General features: G+C 39.2%; 1 protein-coding gene across 10 annotated transcripts in view; it reads left to right on the top strand.

The window, feature by feature from the left end:
- LOC122560750 (casein kinase I) overlaps positions 1 to 15,207 on the top strand; it is a 239,730-nt gene that overhangs the window by 131,496 nt on the left and 93,027 nt on the right. For 7 of the 10 annotated variants that reach the window (XM_087998098.1, XM_087998103.1, XM_087998100.1 and 4 more), the window contains exons 5-7: positions 3,026 to 3,211; positions 4,747 to 4,895; positions 14,055 to 14,289. In XM_087998098.1, the coding sequence (XP_087854224.1) occupies positions 3,026 to 3,211; positions 4,747 to 4,895; positions 14,055 to 14,289 (570 nt within the window). The remainder of the gene's footprint in view (positions 1 to 3,025; positions 3,212 to 4,746; positions 4,896 to 14,054; positions 14,290 to 15,207) is intronic. The other 3 variants (XM_087998111.1, XM_087998109.1, XM_087998110.1) reach the window with 1 other exon arrangement.

Below are 15,207 nucleotides of genomic sequence, written 5' to 3'. Positions count from 1 at the left end.
TTTCTATTAATGTGCCAGTAGAGCCTGGGAATGTCATGGTGGAACTTCAGCTCTCTCATTACCCAACTGATTCAAGATTAGATGACAATTTTACATGCTTTTTTTCTCTCTGTTGGAGCAGGGGAACATTGGAAGTGAAGGAATAGTGGACCAGGGAGTCCTGGAGGGAACGAACCCTGCGGAAGTCAGACAAGGGAAGGGAGGGGAAGGTCCAGATGGGCCAATGGGCTGAGAAGTGGCAGATGGAGTTGGGGTCGGGAAGTCCAGAACTAAAGAGCATAGGTTTCGGGTGAGAGGGGAAAGATATAAAAGAGACCTATGGTGCAACGTTTTCACAATGATGGTGGTATGTCTAAGGAATGATCTGCCAGAGGAAGTGGTGGAGGCTGGTACAATTGCAACATTGAAGAGGCATTTGGATGGGTGTATGAGTAGGAAGGGTCTGGAGGGATATGGGCCAGGTGCTGGCAGGTGGGTCTTGATTGGGTTGGGATATCTGGTCGGCATGGAAGGGTCTGTTTCCATGCTGTACATCTCTATGACTCTATGACTATGTATCTGATTGTGGCATCTTGCTGGACGTGGCGGAAATGGCGGCTAACGATCTTCTGGATGTGGATGCTGGTGGGATGGTGGTTAAGGACAAAGGGAACCCTATCACTGTTGTGGGAGGGAAGAGAGGGGGTGGGGGCAGATGTGCGGGTGATGTAACTGACCCGTTTGAGTGCCCAGTCAACAACGGTGCTGGGGAATCCTCAGTTGAGGAAGAGGTTGGACATTTCAGAGGCTCCCTTGTCGAAGATGTCCTCATTGGACCATATGTGACGGAGACCGAGGAACTGGTAGAATGGATTGGAGTCTTTACAGGAAGTAGGGCGCAAGGATGTGTAGGGAGAAAGTGAGGTCTGCAGATGCTGGAGATCAAAGTTGAAACTTTATTGCTGGAACAGCACAGCAGGTCAGGCAGCATCCAGGGTACAGGAGATTCGACGTTTCGGGCACAGGCCCTTCTTCAGGAATGGCCTGAATGGCATTCCTGAAGAAGGGCCTGTGCCCGAAACGTCGAATCTCCTGTACCCTGGATGCTGCCTGACCTGCTGTGCTGTTCCAGCAATAAAGTTTCAGCAAGGATGTGTAACCCAGGTAGCTATGGGAGTTGGTTGGTTTATAGTGGATTTTAGTAGCCAGCCTGTCCCCAGAAATGGAAACAGATGTCAAGGAAAGGCATATAAAGGGGCATATAAACAAACATTTTTCTAGCTACCACCAGTTCTGAGGAAGATGCTGCCAGACCTGCTGAGCTTTTACAGCAACTTATTTATGCTTCTGATTTACAGCATCTGCAGTTCTTTCTATTTTTGTTTGTCTTCTGTCTATCTCTATGTGTACGTGTACAATACAGCGATACATATATTTGGGCTTTTCAGTTGTGAAGTTTGGACGCATGACCACACGGTGTGGAAGCAGACCATTTAGCCCATTGAGACCTCACTGACTGTACAAAGAGCATCCCATCTAGATCCACCCCATTAAGCTATCTCTGTGACCCTGCATTTCCCATGGCAAATCCACCTTGCCAGCATATCGCTGGGCATTATGGACAATTTTGCATGGCTAATCCATCTAACCTGCACATCTTTAGACTGTGGGAGGAAACCAGAGCACCCGGAGGAAACCTACACAGACACTTGGAGAGTATGCAAACTCCATATGGGCAGCCGCCTGAGGGTGAATTGAATCCAGTTTCCTAGCGCTGTGAGACAGCAGTGCTAACCACTGAGCAACCATGCTGCCAGTTGGTGAGATACATTTGTTTGAATTTGAAAATTGTCTGTTTTTCTGCAAAATCTGCTGCACATTGTTTGATGAGAGACACTCTGTATAATCAGTACAGCTTTTGTTTGTGTATTCTTGCATATAAAACCTGTCAACAGGCCAACTCACTTAAGATTCAGCAGTTAAGATAAAAGCATAATTTCTCCCATACCAGAGCAGAAGTTATTCTTTCATAGTTTGCTAGTACCTGACTGATGTTTAAGCATGCGAATATTGTTCTAAAAGCCTCTCTTCCTTTGACCCAGAGATCAAAGGAAATTGTCGACACTGTTGTATTAGCTACTTTTCTGTTTAGCTTGAAATTGTGAACAAATTGCTTATCACTCTGATATTGCCTATGGATGGCAAGCTCAATTCAGATCTGTCCAATATGCATATTAAAATTACTGTTTAAATTAGAGTGGTGCTGGAAAAGCACAGCAGGTCAGGCAGCATCCGAGGAGCAGGAAAATCGACGTTTCGGGCAAAAGCCCAACTTTTCAGGCAAATTACTGCTCAAGTAGCAGCATTGATGAATGGTCAGTTCTGTACTGTGGCATTGATTTATTACGCTCATTCAGTGACTTATGAGGGACTGACTGATGGTCACCTCCATCATAAAATATTGGGCTGAGAATTCATGTAACGGTTCATATGAATTAGAAATTCCCCTGTAAGTTTAAACTTGCACATTGTGTTCCTGGGAAAGTGAGAAGAATGACATAGCACCCTTAAAAGAATTTCTGGGGCTGTGTAAACAGGACTGGCTCGTGAACCAAAAAGACGAATGATGTGTGAAATAAACAGTGCAAGGTATGTAGTAAGTGAGAATAGTGAATACAATGTTAATCACTTTCCAAAAGAGAAATAAAGAGAAAACGAGAGAAAGAAAAATAGGGTTGAGAGGTACAAAAGCAGTTTCTTTTAATATATCCTAACAATAATAAAAAATGCTAAACTAAAACAAAAGAGCTGCAGATGCTGGAAATCTGAAACATAAACAGAAATTGTTGGAGAAACTCAGCAACTGTGGAGAGAAAGCAGAGCTAACTATTTGAATCCAATTATCCTTCTTCAGAATAATAAAAGATCATTTGTTAAAGATGCTTTGAAAATAGATTTGTTGGTTTGCGTGTTTATCATACGTCTGTGTTCAGCAAGTCTTTATTTGAAGTATCTATAATTGTTTTTTGAATTCATGTTTTTCAAGCTTGTCAGACAGGTTCAGTACAAAAGACTTGGCACCACATGTATTCTCACATGATTGTTATCATGCACACTCCAGAAACTTATCAACCTCACCACCTACGTACTAAAGATTGTCATGGTAATTGTGAGCCAGGGGTTGTTCGCCTTGTTCTCTCCATCAAGAAATGCATCAAGCACATTTTTAGAGGTATGATAGAACTGAATTAAATAACTTGGTTATTATAGTGATTGGAACCAGGTGGACCTCATTGACTTGAGATCCTTGATTAGTCTAAGTTAGCAACCCTAATCAGGGTGCACTGGCTGACAAATATTTAGAGGAGATTAGAAACTCCTAAGTTCAGCTGACTAGCTCCCAGCTGGGTGGCCACAGCTAGTGTACTGTGCACAAATAAAGGCTGACTTGGCAACGCGATAGCAGCCTCTATACCATTACCACTGGAAGAAGAGAAGGAAACTCTCCCGAGACGTTGTGGGCGCAAGAGACAGGCTGTGGTCCAGTACACATGACCCATGTCAGAGACCGAATCAGAGAAACTGGACTAATCCTGGGGGCGAAAACACCACAGGAAAAGCTACAAGAGAAAGACGAGGTCTACATCCCTGGACTAATTGGGAGAGGGATGGAGTGATTGGAACAAAGTGAACCACGTTGACTACAAGGTCCTTGATTAGGGTTGTTAACCTAGGCCAATCAGGAGGCGCTGGATGACCAATATTAACGGGGGATATTGCCCTGACCAGGATCTGCTTGTCACTGGTTCTTTGGTCACATGGGTGTTTTTTAGGTGGAATATTAATAAAGTTATTTACACACCTGGTGTTTTTTTACTGTATCTTGCACCTAAGCGCGTGCACACACACACACACACACGGGTGCTGAGAAAAATAAGCACTATTCCTATAGGGCAGGGGTGCAAAAAGAAAACATTAACAGGGGATTTAGAATCTCCTCAGTAAGGGGACTGACTTCAACTGGCTGGCCGGCCACGGCCAGAGCACTGTGCACAAATAAGTAAAGCGTAACTTGGTGATGGAATACTTGCCTCTCCGGATTTTGTTTCACTTATATTGAAGTTTTATGCTCTTCAAGATAAAGTCAGCCAGTGTGTTCTCATACACATGTTGCTGCTGAGTACTTCACTTTCAGGTATTCTATGGGCGAGATGCAGAGTAAAAGCCCCTTTTAATCAAATCTTTCAAAGGAAGTAATCTTTGCACAACCTGCATTTTTCTAATTGATATGCTTGTTACTTTTACTGTAAATGTGTAGGTTGGATTATGTTGAATTACGGTCTTGGTGGATTTCCACCCCAGTGAAAGGGATTGAGTTGCCACAGCAATTTCACATACAACACTTTAGGCTGATAGAGCAGAGCTTTAATTTTATTATTCTAGATTAGTTTGCAATCCAGGTCTAAAGGTCAAAAACTAATCCACTGTGACATTCAATTATCCTGTAATTTATATTTACAATTCCATTCTTCCTTGGGCAAACATTTGAAAGCTGTTGTTTAACCTGTCCTCTTAGAGCAAGGAAATTGGTATGTTTTATGTCAAAAAATTGAATGTTGAGGTATGAGAGGTCATAAAATTTTTCATGTATTAAAATGGAAACTTTTAGAAATTTAGATATTTTAATTTGTAATCTAAAATTACAGTAAGAATTGAATTTTGTAATAAAATGTAGGTGTAATGCTTTTTTTTTGCCTTTATTTACAGATGGAATTCCTCAGGTGTATTACTTTGGTCCATGTGGAAAATACAATGCTATGGTGCTTGAATTACTGGGACCTAGCTTGGAAGATTTATTTGACCTTTGTGACAGAACCTTCACCCTTAAGACAGTGCTTATGATAGCTATACAGCTAGTAAGTATTCCAATTCTCAACTTTCAGTGAAAAAGACCAGATTATTCTATTATCAGTAAACTTTGAGTTTTCATATTTGATTAAAAATGTGCTTCTAAAGGTTTGGTTTTAGAACTTGGGAATGTAGGACTTAGAGCAGGAGTAGCCATTTGGCCCTTCGATCTGCTTTAATATTCAATGATATTGTGATTGATCTGGCTGTGGCCTGAATTCAACTGTTTATGTTTACCACCCATAACCCTTGATTCCATTGCCTACCAAAAATCTAGCTAACTCTGTCTTGAATAAGTTCACTGGTTCATCTTAGATGAACTACTTTTTGAGAAACAGAATTCCACAGGCTCGTGATTCTTGGAGAAAAATCAAATCTTGATATCCCTGGCTTAAAAGGGAGATCTGTAATTCTTAAACTGTGTTCCTAGATTCTACTCTGTCTAACAAGGGCAGATATCCTTTTAACCTCCATCCTATCAATCCCTCAGGATTTTTTTTGTTTTGATTAGATTATCCCTCATCCTTCTGAACTTTAGATAAGTATTGATCCAATCTGTCCAATATTTTCTCATATGATAAGCACTTCATCTCCAGAGGTTCTCTGAGCTGCTTCTGATGCAATTGTATGTATTTTTTCAAATGCGGTGAAACAAAGTACTGTGCATGTAGGCTAACCAAAGCCCTGAAAACTTTCCTACTTTTATATTCCATTCCCTTTGCAATAAATGTTCACATTCCACTTGCTTTCTGAATCACTTGCAGTAACTACATACTAAGTTTTTGAGTCATGTACTAATACACCATTCTGTACTGCCAAGTTCTGCGAATTGTTTCAATTTAAATAGAAATAATTTTGATTACTTCCTGGTTCATATTTTCCCATATTATGTTCTATTTACCAAGTTTTTGCCCTATCCACCTCCACTTGATAAATTACTTTAGTTTCCCGCCTATTATGGAGTCATCAGCAAATTTAGATTCCATACCTTTGGTCCCTTCATCCAGCTTATTAATGTTGAGGCCACAACACTGATTTATGTTCACTAGTTATGGTTTGCCAACCCAAAAAAAAATCAATGTATTCATTTGGCCCCCTTGGAGCCTGCTCTGCCACTCATTACATTCATGGCTGTTCATCAACTCAGTAGCCTGTTCCTGCTTTTCCTCCATTTCCTTTTGGTATCCTTGGTTCCTTACCATATGCCTTTTTGAAATTCAAGTGCACTGCATCCACAGGTTGTGTATCCATCTTACTTTGTCAAAAAACACCAATAGATTAGTTACCATAAACACCTTTTATGACACCATGTTGTTTATGCCCGAGCCCATTTATAATTTTCTAAGTATCCTGCTATAACCTCATTAATGGATTTGCAATTTACTTATGATTGATATGCTTGGAGATGCCAGTGTTGGACTGGGGTGGACAAAGTTAAAAAAATCACACAACACCAGGTTATAGTCCACCAGGTTTACTTGGAAGCACACTAGCTTTTGGAGCGCTGCTCCTTTGTCAGGTGGTCTGAAAGCCAGGGCTTCCAAATAAACCTGCTGGACTATAACCTGGTGTTGTGCGATTCTAAACTTATAATTGATGTTCGGCTCACTAGCGTATAGTTGCCAAGTTCTGTCTTCCTTCGTTCTTGAATGAAGGGGTTACTTTAGGCATTTTGTGTTGTTTTAAAGTGCAGACTAAATCTCAAAGGTTAAATTCTGGTAATTCTCTGTGATATTGCAGCCTGTGGCTATCTTGCATCAGTAGCATTTCCCGCAGTCATGTTCTCGAGTACAGTTGCAATCTTCCTGACTTCAAGGTTGGTTTTCAATATCAATTGAGAGATTCAAAAAGAGCTGATAATATCCAGCTGGGAAAAATAATGTGAAGCTGGAATATAGTATTACCCTAAATATTCATTGAATCTTGGCAAATTTCAGAATAAAAACCAGAATTCAAAATAGGGCTTTAAAGCAGCCATCCTATGACAAAGGATCCCTAGAGTCACTTAAAATAAATTTGTTACTAGAGATATACGTATCAAAATTCAGATAGAATAATGAAATATTACCAGAATTGTGTATAGTTTACATAGTTTTCTCTTGCAAAAGTGAGTTTGCACCACACTAATTCAAATTAATATATTGTAAAATAGCAGCATCAGATAGATCAACTGGAAGTTTCTGGGTACAAATTTGTCATCAGAAAATGCTGAACAAAATTAATAATGGGGCATTAAGGCATCAAGCAATTTCTAAACTTTAATTTCCCCATATCTAGTTTTTGTTGGGAGACCAAAAAGAGGCCTAAAAATGTCTTTGATTGATTGCATGCTTGAATGGAACTAAAAGGGTAAAGCTTGTCCGGAAAATAGTAAAACATGAAATATTTAGTGCACACAAGAAGCTACAGAGGAACCTCAATTATCCGAATATCAATTATCCAAATTTCGGATTATCCAAAAAAGATGTCAAAGTCCCGATAGAAACATTACATCAAAGAGGTGTTTCTAACACTGATCGCATCTTTTGTTTACAGTGATTAAAAATGAACTCTGCTTACTGAAATGCTGTGGAGAACAGTCCTGGACATCAATCGGAGCCCAGGCACCATTTCCAAATGACTGACTGACTGCCCTCTCCCTACACTTTCCCTGCAGTTCTACACAGGGTGTGCCCTAAACCCCCTTTCCCCAGATAAGCTCTCCAACGTTGTCCTGAAAGCAAAGGTGGAACTTGACAAAATGTTGCAGTAAAAAGTTGTGTGTGTGGCTGCGTGTGTGCGCTATTTTGAGATTCACTCCATAAAGGCAGCGGCAGTCTTGCTATTGGTGTCCAGTCTGACAACCCTGGAAAGGGGGGAGGATGGGCGTGGATGGCGGGACGGCCAAGTCAGATGGGGGCGTGGGCATGGACAGTCGGGGGGCGGGTGGCGGACGGAGTAGGTTTGGACTGGTTGGGGGTGGGATTGGGGGCGGATCCGTGAATGGGGTTGGATGGGTTCTGGGGGCAGACGGTGGGGGGGTGCGCGGGGGCTCACGTGCGGTGTGCTGCTGCCTCGTCTCTTGAACAGGGAGTGGACTTAGCAAGTTCTCGCTGTCAATCCCCATTGAACTGATTGGGGGGCTTCAGCAATGTTGCAGGTCCCTTACACACAAGTGTGTGTCTGCTCAGAAACAAGCCCTTAGACAGCGAGAGGGAGCAAGGCAGGCAGAGCAAGGAAAAAGGAAACCTCAGAAAACTCTGAGCCCCAGAGGAGAGACATTGAATCAATTAACCAAATAATTGATTGTCTGAATGAAATAGTGTCCGCCCATCTCGTTCGGATAATTGACGTTCCTCTGTATATGGTTCATTCTGTTTACCTGAGGAATCAAACTATAATCTCAATTCCCTGCTTCCCGGGAATCCTTCTCTGCTCCAAATATTAGTCTACTTGTCCCTTAGAACATACTGTGACTCTGTCTCAAATGCTCCTAATGTTCTAGAGTACAGTTGCAATCTTCCTGGCTTCAAAGTTGGTTCTCAGTATCAATTGAGAGATTCACAAATGACAGGTCTAACACCTGAAAATAATGTTCAGCTGGGAAAAAATAATGTGACGCTGGAATTTAGTATTACCCTAAATATTCATTGAATCTTGGCAACCTTGTGCTAAACCATTCTGTGAGAAGAAATGTAATTTCTCCTCTCAAACTCGGTGATGATTTTAAATTGATGACCCCTCATCACTGTCTCACTGATCCACGAAAAATGACACAAATAGAGAAATTTGGAAAATATTCTGCTTCAGCAAAATTAATCACAGTATCTCCAAACTTTTTGTAATTATGCTTTGACTAGAATGTTGCTGTGGTGAGAATCTAATTCAGTAGGTACTCCTTAGCTTTACTCTCCGTGGTCTAACTACTCCCTTGCACCAGTGCATCACTATCTCTTTGGTTTTTACAAAATTTGCCTTTGTTTGTAAATTCCAAAATGCATCAATAACTTTTATTCCATATTATTTATCTTCAGATTTTGAACGATTTTGTCTTAGAATGCCTGGGTCCTTCTGTATCTTTCAATATTTTCTCATTGTGCATTGATAAATTTTCTGTTTTCTTCACAAATGATTCACTTGGTTGCAATTTGATGTGAAGCTGTATTACACCCTTTTGAGATACTTTTACAGTTCTCCTTACTGAGCACTAACCCTTTTTTTTATTTACAACAAATTTTGGTATGTTTATTCCATGTAGATAAATATAGAACAAAAATGAATTCAGTCGGGACACCCTTGGGTTCATCCCTGCCAACTCTACTCCAGTCTAAGCAAAACCATCCATCCTTGGTATCTCATTAATCAGTCAGTTTCCATACACATTGCTTCATTTCATCTAATACAATATCCATGATTTTGTTTTGCAGCAAAACTTAGTCAATCAGTTATTAAAATCCTTAAAGACTATCTGCTTCTATCTTCTCAGATACATCATACTGGAATATCTTTTATAAATTTGTGTCATCAACAATGTAACAATTTGCATTTGTCCATTTCAGCTCATGTGCTAAAACCCTCACTCATGCTTTTGTTACTTCCAGACATAGCCATTCTAGTGCACTCCTAATCTCCCACATTTAACTATAGGTAAAGCTGAGGGTTAGAAAATTAACAATTCCGTGTCTTAATTTGTAGCAAGTTAAGTCCATTCCACTATCACCCATGTTTCCTCTAGACTGTGCGACCCACAGCCACAATGAGGTTCCTTGCATGCTGGTCAGTGTGATTGATGTACTGATGCTTTAACTTCTGGCTTCAGAAGTTGCTACCGCACACAAATCTTGGAGCTACACACAGTGGGAAAAAATTAGAACTCATATTGCCTTTCACACTCTTTGTTTGCTAACCTACGCTGGTTTCAGGTCAAGCAAAGTCTTGATTTTAAAATCCTCACCCTGTTTCCAAATGCCTCCCTAGCCTCACTTTTTATTATTGTGATCTCCTTGAGTCTCTCAAATGTTTCATAATATGTGAGATGATCTAATTTCGGTTTCCTTTGCACCCTGAATTATTGAGCTATTCCCATTTCCTGAAGACTCCCTGGGCCCTGATGCACATTTCAACCCCATGTCCGATCTCCAGTGATTTGTAGACTGGAACATTTGGGCCCATGTCTACTGTTTCCTTTGTGAATTTCTTCTTAAGGTGAGCACCCAGTAATTGATCCCTTTGTACTTCTGTTTTCTTTCTTGCAACCAATTTTATTTATATTTGGATTGATCATAATTGTTTCACATACTTATATTTTTACCATAATGTATATAAAATGAAGCACAGTATTGATTATCTCGGACATTTCTTTCTTTCTCAAAATCAGTTTTGCCCCTTGGCAGGCACTGACTGTATTCCTCAGAATATTTTTAAATCATGTATTTGCTTTCTAAATTTAATCTCTTTAATTTGTCTTCATTTCATTTAGAGGGATGTTTTTACTTTTGATGTTGTCTCATTTTCCTATTCTGCACTTAATGCCTTTTAATATTATTGGCTCTTTTCCTGTTATCTTAGTTATTTTTGCTTTCTTTGTTCATTTGCATAATGATTTCAAGCAAGGAAGGAAAGTCCAAGTAAAAATAGGAGGTGCTTGAAGTATGAACGGCATGACTTTAATCCTCAGTTAAACACTTCTTTCTCATGTCCCCCCAACTCCTCCCCCATTTCTACTGTGTCTACACCCTTAGCTGTCAAGTTACTGTGTCCCTGTTTCACTCTGGAGATTTCCTCCAAATGACTGATTTACATGGTTGCTAAGCCACCACTGCTCAGTTGTACAACAATTGTTTACATGCTCTTAAACTCATTATCGTATCCAAATATTTGGTACTTTAGAGGGTTAGATATTTTGAAATGCGACTGTGCAGGTGACACAAATGCATGGTCAGTGGAATAGTAAAATACCACTGCTTCAGCTCACTGATTAACATACATAGTACTCTCCAAATCATACATAGTACTTATTTTTGTAACTGAAGGAAGCACCTCAGTGCCTTTACATGTTATATTCGCTTTCAGCAAAGCTCCTCCTTAAAGTAAATATTCTTGAGCTTGTCATGATCAAACAGTACTTGAGGGAAGTGGAAATGTACTGTTAGAATTAGTCATTTTTTTGAAGTACCAAATTGGGAACCATAAAATGAAGTCTGTTTTATTGAAGGATATGTGCAGCACATCCATATTTGAGTTTCTTTTCAGCAGAAGCATATTTTTGATAAAGAACAAGTACATGCCGACAAATCCAGAACGTCTGTTAAACATATTGTAACTTCAATGAAATGTTTTCTTTCTCATTTTCATTAGTATTGTTCAGCAGTAATTAAGTTAGGACTTTTTTGTTATATTGTGTTTACATTAGTTTATTAAAAGTTGTCTGTGGATTGTATTTAGCATCTGAAATATTATATAGTCATCACAGTTGATCAATAATTGATTATTTTTTTGGAATTTAGAAATAAATTGAATGCCTCAACTCTACTGGCTATATATAGTGCTTTTCTGTTCTGTTGAAGTAGTCTGATTGTTTGGAGTTTAACAACTACTGAACCTTGCTTTTTGTGCAGTAATTTTGCTTCTAAAACCTGTCTCTCAAAATCAGGAGTAAAAATGAGCAAAGTCACACACAGGTTGTCACTAGCTCTTGTTAAAAATGTTCCCCGCACATAATACAGTGAACTCCACATCGTATACAGAGCAAAGAAAGATTTAGATTACATGGCACCTTTCATAACCTTAGCAATCCCGAACTGTTTTACAGCTAATGAAGTACTTGTGAAATGTAATCACTAATGTAGGAAATACAGCTAATCAGTGTTATAGTTGTAACACAGCTATAGCAAATTCTGAAATTGAATGTGATAACTACCAACGATCTGTTTTATTGATGTTGGGTTGAGTGTTAAACATGGGTCATGACAAAGGATCAACTCCCTTGCTTTGAAAACATGCCGTGGCACCTTTCATTGCTGCCCGAGAGGGCAGCCTGGGCCTTAGTCTGAAAGATGCTGGCCCTAACTGTGCTATTCTGGGGTATCAGGCTGGATATACACTCAAATCTCTGCAGTGGAGCTTGAACCCACAACTTTTCAACTCTGAGGAGCAAAATGCTATCAATTCCACTTTTCTGCTGTGCAAGGATGTGGGTTCTTACATTTGATAATGTAAAATCAGCCACTCCGTGATTCTGTGTTTATTCCACTGTCATCTGAGAACCCAAAATGTGACAACTTTATTGAAAGGTGTATCAAATTCAACTTTCTGTGATTGGAACACATTAGAATGAAAATAGAACTGAGAAAATCTAGCATATGTATTCCTAGTTCAGGGTTTTACCATCTTTTAGTGTCTTTGCATGTATATATTAAAAAAAATTAATGTTATTTTATTGAGCATTGGTTTGGAGTTCAGTCGTGTAAATTTGATAAGTACTGACCGTGCAAAAATAGAATTGAATTTCTGCTCATAAATTAGAACTTCTAATTGTATAGAAGAATAAAATGAGAAAACAAAAGAGAAAAGATGATGTTCTTTGAATGGATCAGCTTCAAGGATATTTCAAAATGTAAAAATATGACTAACAGGAACAGGAGTAGTCCATTTGCCCTTATGAGACTGCTCTGCTGCCATTCAGTAACAGCATGACTGATCTGATTAGTCATAACTCCACTTTCCTACCTGGCTCTTTGATTAAAAATCTGTCTAGTCTGGCCTTGAATATATTTAATGACTCAGCCTCCATTGCTCACAGTGGAAGACAATTCCAAACACTAATGATGCTCTGGGAGCAGAAAGTTTTCCTCATCATGTTTCATGGACTGCCACTTATTTTTGACTTGCGTCTGGGTCTTGAACTTGTTGAGGTAGTCTCAGCAGCTATCTTGTCAACATCCCTCAGAATCTTCCATGTTTCAGAAGATCACTTTTCATACTTCTGACCTCCAGTGCTTGACCAGTTTTGTGATGCAGTTTGAACAGAACATATATAATCTATGGTGCTACTATGTAGTATTATCAATAGATTTTATTTGCGACTTTAATTTCTCTCAGCCCTGTATACATCATTGTTCAGTTAAAGATTAAATTCAGATAAAAAGGATGTTCATATAGTTTTGCTTGCCAAGGTAAATTATTAGACCAGATGGGGAGCGGGGTTATTTTTTTCCTGTGTTGCATTACATTGATTCCAGACAGCCTGTGAATGTGCTAGTAACATTCCCACACATCAAGAATGCATTCCATAAATAGGGATCAACTTGTTTATATTATGTTTTGTCTTATAAATAATTAGACTGAATTGAGACAGTTTTTTTGGGTTTGATAGCTCATAACTGTTCAAATGCAGTGTATATGTTAACCTTGTCTCAGTGGCGGCCTTTCATTTGGCTGTGGTTTCAATCCACACTGCAGTGAGTTAAGTACTTCTTCCAAGGCTGAGCTCTAGCGCAATACTGAGGGAATGTGTTTTTTCTTAAGGCATACCCTATTTCAAGTAAGGCATACAGGTAAGGCGCTGGCCCCCTTGCAAACAACAGATGATCCATGGAGATCCTACTTCAGAATTTCAATCTGAAGTGTGGCCTGGCCGCATGGGGGAGCAATATTGAAGGGTACTTTCTTTTAAAAAAAACTGTAAAATTTGAATAATTTTGGCAGCTTCTGCCTCCTGAGCTTGCAACAGGTTGCAAATGTTCTAATTTCTGTGAGAATATTTAGTCAGTGCATTGTAATCCTATTCCAATTCAGTTGTGGATTAGCACACTGACTACCATGGTCTTGGGGTGAATATAAGAAGTCCTGAGCATAAGCATCCTGGCTGTAAAACTGGGATTTGCTTCCTGTACATGTTTAGTCCCAGACTATTAACAATGACAGAACTATTTATTACTTGCAATGTATTGACACTGTACTAACAAATGTACCAGGCCTTGGGCGGTGTTACAAGTGCTTGTAGTCACATTTGGAATAATTGTTGGATGAGTTCCAAAATCTTTGGACTGGGCACATTTTTCTCATATGGAGAAGAATGTTTTGGATTCCAATACATTTTTTTTTAAGTTTATGTAAACTTTTTTAAGGATACATTGTAATTTTGTTTTATTCCTTCCCTTCTTTCCTTACTTCCTCCTTTCAAAAAGATTTCCCGGATGGAATACGTGCACTCGAAGAACTTAATATACAGAGACGTAAAGCCAGAAAACTTCTTAGTGGGACGACCAGGAGGCAAAAACCAGAATGTAATTCACATAATAGATTTTGGCCTTGCTAAAGAATATATAGACCCAGAGACAAAAAAGCACATCCCTTACAGAGAACACAAGAGCCTTACTGGAACGGCCAGATATATGAGCATTAATACCCATTTAGGAAAAGGTAAGTAACTTCTATTTGACTATCTGGCACGTTGATTGCTTCCTAACTGGTGTGTGTGTTGTTCTTAGAAAAATAATTATATGGATTTAACTAGAATTATTTGTTAGATTGAAAAGATGTATTTAAGTTGTAATGAACAATTACTTGTCTTTTGTACTTAATACTGTTGAGACTTTTCATTTGATGAGTACTTTGGATGTTGATCCTTAAACATCCAAAAATGAGAATTGTCTTATTTGCAGAGTTTCAAAACAAATCAATAGTATAGTTGTAAGCTTGCTATTTTGAAACATCATTTGAGCACAGTGGACGTATTTTTGCAGTATAAAAGGTGCAGACAGTTGCATTGTAGTAATGTAATTGAACCAGGAGTTCAGAAGCACAGGCGAATGCTGTGAAGTCAAAATCTCACCAAAGCTCCTGGTGGAATTTAAAGTAAATAAAGAAATCTCATTAAAAATTTCAGGAATGGCAATTGTGATCATCAATTGGCACACATCCATCTGGTTCACTAATATCCTTTACAGAAGAAATTCTCCCACGCTTTCCCATCTGCCTCTAGATATGTGGCTCCAGATGAATACTAATGTGCCCTTTGAAATGGTCAACTAAGCGACATCAGTTCAAACAAAATTAGGGATAGGCAGCAGATGTTGTCGTAGAGTCATACAGCATAGGAACAGACCTTTTGGTCCAACTCGTCCATGCCGACCAAGTTTCCTGAACTAAACTAGCCCCACTTGCCCACATTTGGCCCATATCCCTATAGAACTTGCATATTCACATACTTTTCCAAATTGCCACTTCCTCCAGTAATTTGTTCCCCATATGAACCACTGTCTCTGTGAAAAAAGTTACCCCTCAGGTCCTTTTTTAAATCTTTCTCCTCTCACCTTAAAAAAAAGAATGCCCTCAGTT

This window comes from Chiloscyllium plagiosum, unplaced genomic scaffold, assembly GCF_037043375.1.
Source record: "Chiloscyllium plagiosum isolate Xiang-an unplaced genomic scaffold, Cpla_swu_hap1 HiC_scaffold_2, whole genome shotgun sequence".
Lineage (NCBI taxonomy): Eukaryota > Metazoa > Chordata > Chondrichthyes > Orectolobiformes > Hemiscylliidae > Chiloscyllium > Chiloscyllium plagiosum.
Note: the sequence above shows the minus strand (reverse complement) of the source record. Positions and strands in the feature narration are given on the sequence as shown.